Below are 3148 nucleotides of genomic sequence, written 5' to 3' on the forward strand. Positions count from 1 at the left end.
AATTAGGTCTTTTTCAAAATTTCATAAAACTGACATTGACCTTGAGTTGGTGAATGTTATAATTGACAGTACATTTCTATTGGGCATGACTCTATATTAAAGGGGGGGTGAAATGCTATTTCATGCATACTGAGTTTTTTACACTGTTAAAGAGTTGGATTCCCATGCTAAACATGGACAAAGTTTCAAAAATTAAGTTGTACGTTTGAAGGAGTATTTTTGTTCACGTGAATCTTGGGTTTTGCTGGCGTTTTTGTGAAATTAATAGGTGAATTGCTGCCCCCTACAGATCATGAGGTTTTATTGATAAAAAACTTTCCGAAACTTGTGACAAACCGGAAGGAGTATTTTTGGAACAAAAATACTCCTTCAAACGTACAACTTAATTTTTGAAACTTTGTCCATGTTTAGCATGGGAATCCAACTCTTTAACAGTGTAAAAAACTCAGTATGCATGAAATAGCATTTCACCCCCCCTTTAATATACAGTCATGCCCACAAATATTGGCACCTTTGGCAAATATGATCAAATAATGCTGTGAAAATTAATCTGCATTGTTAATCCTTTTGATGTTTTATTTGAAGAATTCAAAAAATGTATCCTTTCATTGGATAATAAGAATTTAAAATGGGGGGAAATATCCTTATAAAATAAAAGATTTTCTCTAATACACACTGGCCACAATTAAGGACACCCTTTTATTGAATTATTTTCTAAACCTTCATTTGCCAGTTTAACAGCTCAAAACTGTCTCCTATAATGCCTGATGAGGTTAGAGAACACCTGACAAGAGATCAGAGACCATTCCTTCATCCAGAATCACTCCAGACCCTTCAGATTCCCAGCTTCTCCTCTTCAGTTCACTCCTCTCATTTTCTGTAGGGTTCAGGTCAGAGGACTGGAATGGCTATAGTAGAAGCTTGGTTTTGAGCTCAGTGACCCATTTCGGTGTTGTTTTTGAGGTTTGTGTTTTGAGATTTTTGTGGAAACAGTGATACGTTTTTTTTTCAGGATCATTTGATGAATATAGAGTTCAAAAGAATAGTATTTATTGGAGAAATAAATATTTTGTAAACTTATAAGATTAGGACAGTTGTTAAACAGTGAAGAATAGATAGATAGATAGATAGATAGATAGATAGATAGATAGATAGATAGATAGATAGATAGATAGATAGATAGATAGATAGATAGATAGAGAATGAAGTATCTAAATGTGATCAATATAAATTGCTTTGCCACTTGAAGGCTTTCATATTTCACAGCTGTAAGATCACATCTGAAAGACCCAGCAGCTTCATGCCCTTAAAATAACAGTTCACCCCCAAAATGAAAATATCTGTTACTCACCCTCAGGATTTATGCAAAGATGAAATTTGAAAAAAATGCCCTGATCATGCTTTTCTATATAAAGAAAGACCATGTACTGTCAAGCTTCAAATAAATATATGAATTAAAAAAAAAATAATAATAATAATAATGTTTTTGAGCAGCAAATCAGCATATTAGAATGATTTCAGAAGGATCACGTGACACTTAAGACTAAAGTACTGGCTGCTGAACATTCAGCTTTGAATCACAGAAATAAATAACATTTTAAAATATAATAAATTCTATTTTTAATTAAATAAATGCAGTGTTGGTGAGGTTAAGACACCTTTTAAAAATTATTTTTAGAACACAAGAAGAGACTTCATGAGGGTGAATAAACAGGACAGAATGGGAATTTTGGAATAATAATAATAATAAAACCTTTTCACATTTCAAACATTTCAGTCAAAGACAGTGGAAGATTATGTGAGGACACAAGGGAGTGTCTAAAACAGTTGCTTTATTGTGTAAAAAAGAAAAAAAAAAAAACCCTAGACAGACAGAGCATCTGATGGACAGCAGCAGGCTGAGGAGACATGCAGCTTGAGGAGCGTCGCAGAATGCCGTTGATTTAAGGCACTAATATTGTTGATCTGATATGGCTGAATTTCTCAAGAAATCAGGATTATGTTGTACTTGCATTTGAATAAGTTGGTTTTAAGAAATGGCCATAGAAGGAAAAACCAATCCCACATCCGTACCTGTTCCTGTTTAAAATCCGGCTGTTCACAGTGGTCAGAACTTATCTCCTAATTCTTATAAATCTGAGACAATAAATACAGTACACTATTAATGTAGCTATGAATTTGAGGCACATCATTTCATGGGATGAAGTTTGAGAAAACCAGCACTGGGTTCAGAATATCATAAACTATAATGGCCGTCTGCCAGGACAATAAATTAACAGTGAAGAGAGGCGAGAAGATGCGTCTATGATGTCTGTGTGTGCTTAAAGAAGGTGAAACTGAGTCTTCCGATTGATGTTTTATGATGCATGTGACAGATAATCCGTTACATGTCAGGAATGCCGGCAATGCGTCAGTTTTTCGGGGTAGTGATGCTATGCTATTATGTACATGTGCTATAACAAACGAGTATTACTTAAAGAGCAACATTCAGGTCTGTCTAGACTCCTGCGACATACAGTGCAGTCTTCTTCAGAGTAGTCTGCACACGGATTGGTGAATGAAGAGTTCACAGCCAATCAGGGAGAAGAACAAATCACTGAGGTCACAAGCTCTTCCCTAAGTGGACTGTCTCCTCAGTCATCTCACAGTAAAGGTGATTATCATGGGTCAGAGGTGAACACGCACACAGACACATGCTCACACAAGAGATTCAGGTTTCGTCTTTTCATGTCTCTTTCTGCTTCTTTCCACATTTCTCCTCCAGTCCAATCTGCAGTGCAGCATGTCTATCCCAGGCAGACATCCCATGTGAGGAGTGTTGTGTGTGTGTGTGTGTGGGTGTTTAGGCCTGTTTAGAAGTCTGTGTCCCAGCCTGAGTTATCATCAGGTGGCGGGTCTTCGTTGTCCTCTGGAAAGCTGTCAAAGTTACTAGTGTCCGTAGATGATGTTACCTGCATGCGCACCAAAAAACAAAGAGAACCTGTTATCATGTGGCCTAAACACTATCATTCAAAGGTCTGGGTTGGTCTTTTTTAAATGCTTCTGAAAGTCTCATCTGAATAAAAACACATCCAGCACTTGCATTAGAGTATATTTCTGGCCTAACATCAGTGTAAAATCTGCCTTGCATAAGTATAAGCACTTACAT

The 3148-nt window shown here is 36.5% G+C and overlaps 1 protein-coding gene across 2 annotated transcripts in view; it reads right to left on the reverse strand.

The window, feature by feature from the left end:
• Positions 1–1812: 1812 nt before the first annotated feature.
• The window catches only part of LOC128025961 (cGMP-dependent protein kinase 1), a 56237-nt gene continuing 54901 nt past the window's right edge, over positions 1813–3148 (reverse strand). For both annotated transcript variants that reach the window (XM_052612603.1, XM_052612602.1), the window contains exons 17-18: positions 3147–3148; positions 1813–2951 (exon numbers count right to left, since the gene is read on the reverse strand). The exon at positions 3147–3148 is cut by the window's right edge and continues 65 nt beyond it. In XM_052612603.1, the coding sequence (XP_052468563.1) occupies positions 2853–2951; positions 3147–3148 (101 nt within the window). In that variant the 3' untranslated portion in view covers positions 1813–2852. The remainder of the gene's footprint in view (positions 2952–3146) is intronic.

This window comes from Carassius gibelio, chromosome A13 (assembly GCF_023724105.1).
Source record: "Carassius gibelio isolate Cgi1373 ecotype wild population from Czech Republic chromosome A13, carGib1.2-hapl.c, whole genome shotgun sequence".
Taxonomy (NCBI): Eukaryota; Metazoa; Chordata; class Actinopteri; order Cypriniformes; family Cyprinidae; genus Carassius; species Carassius gibelio.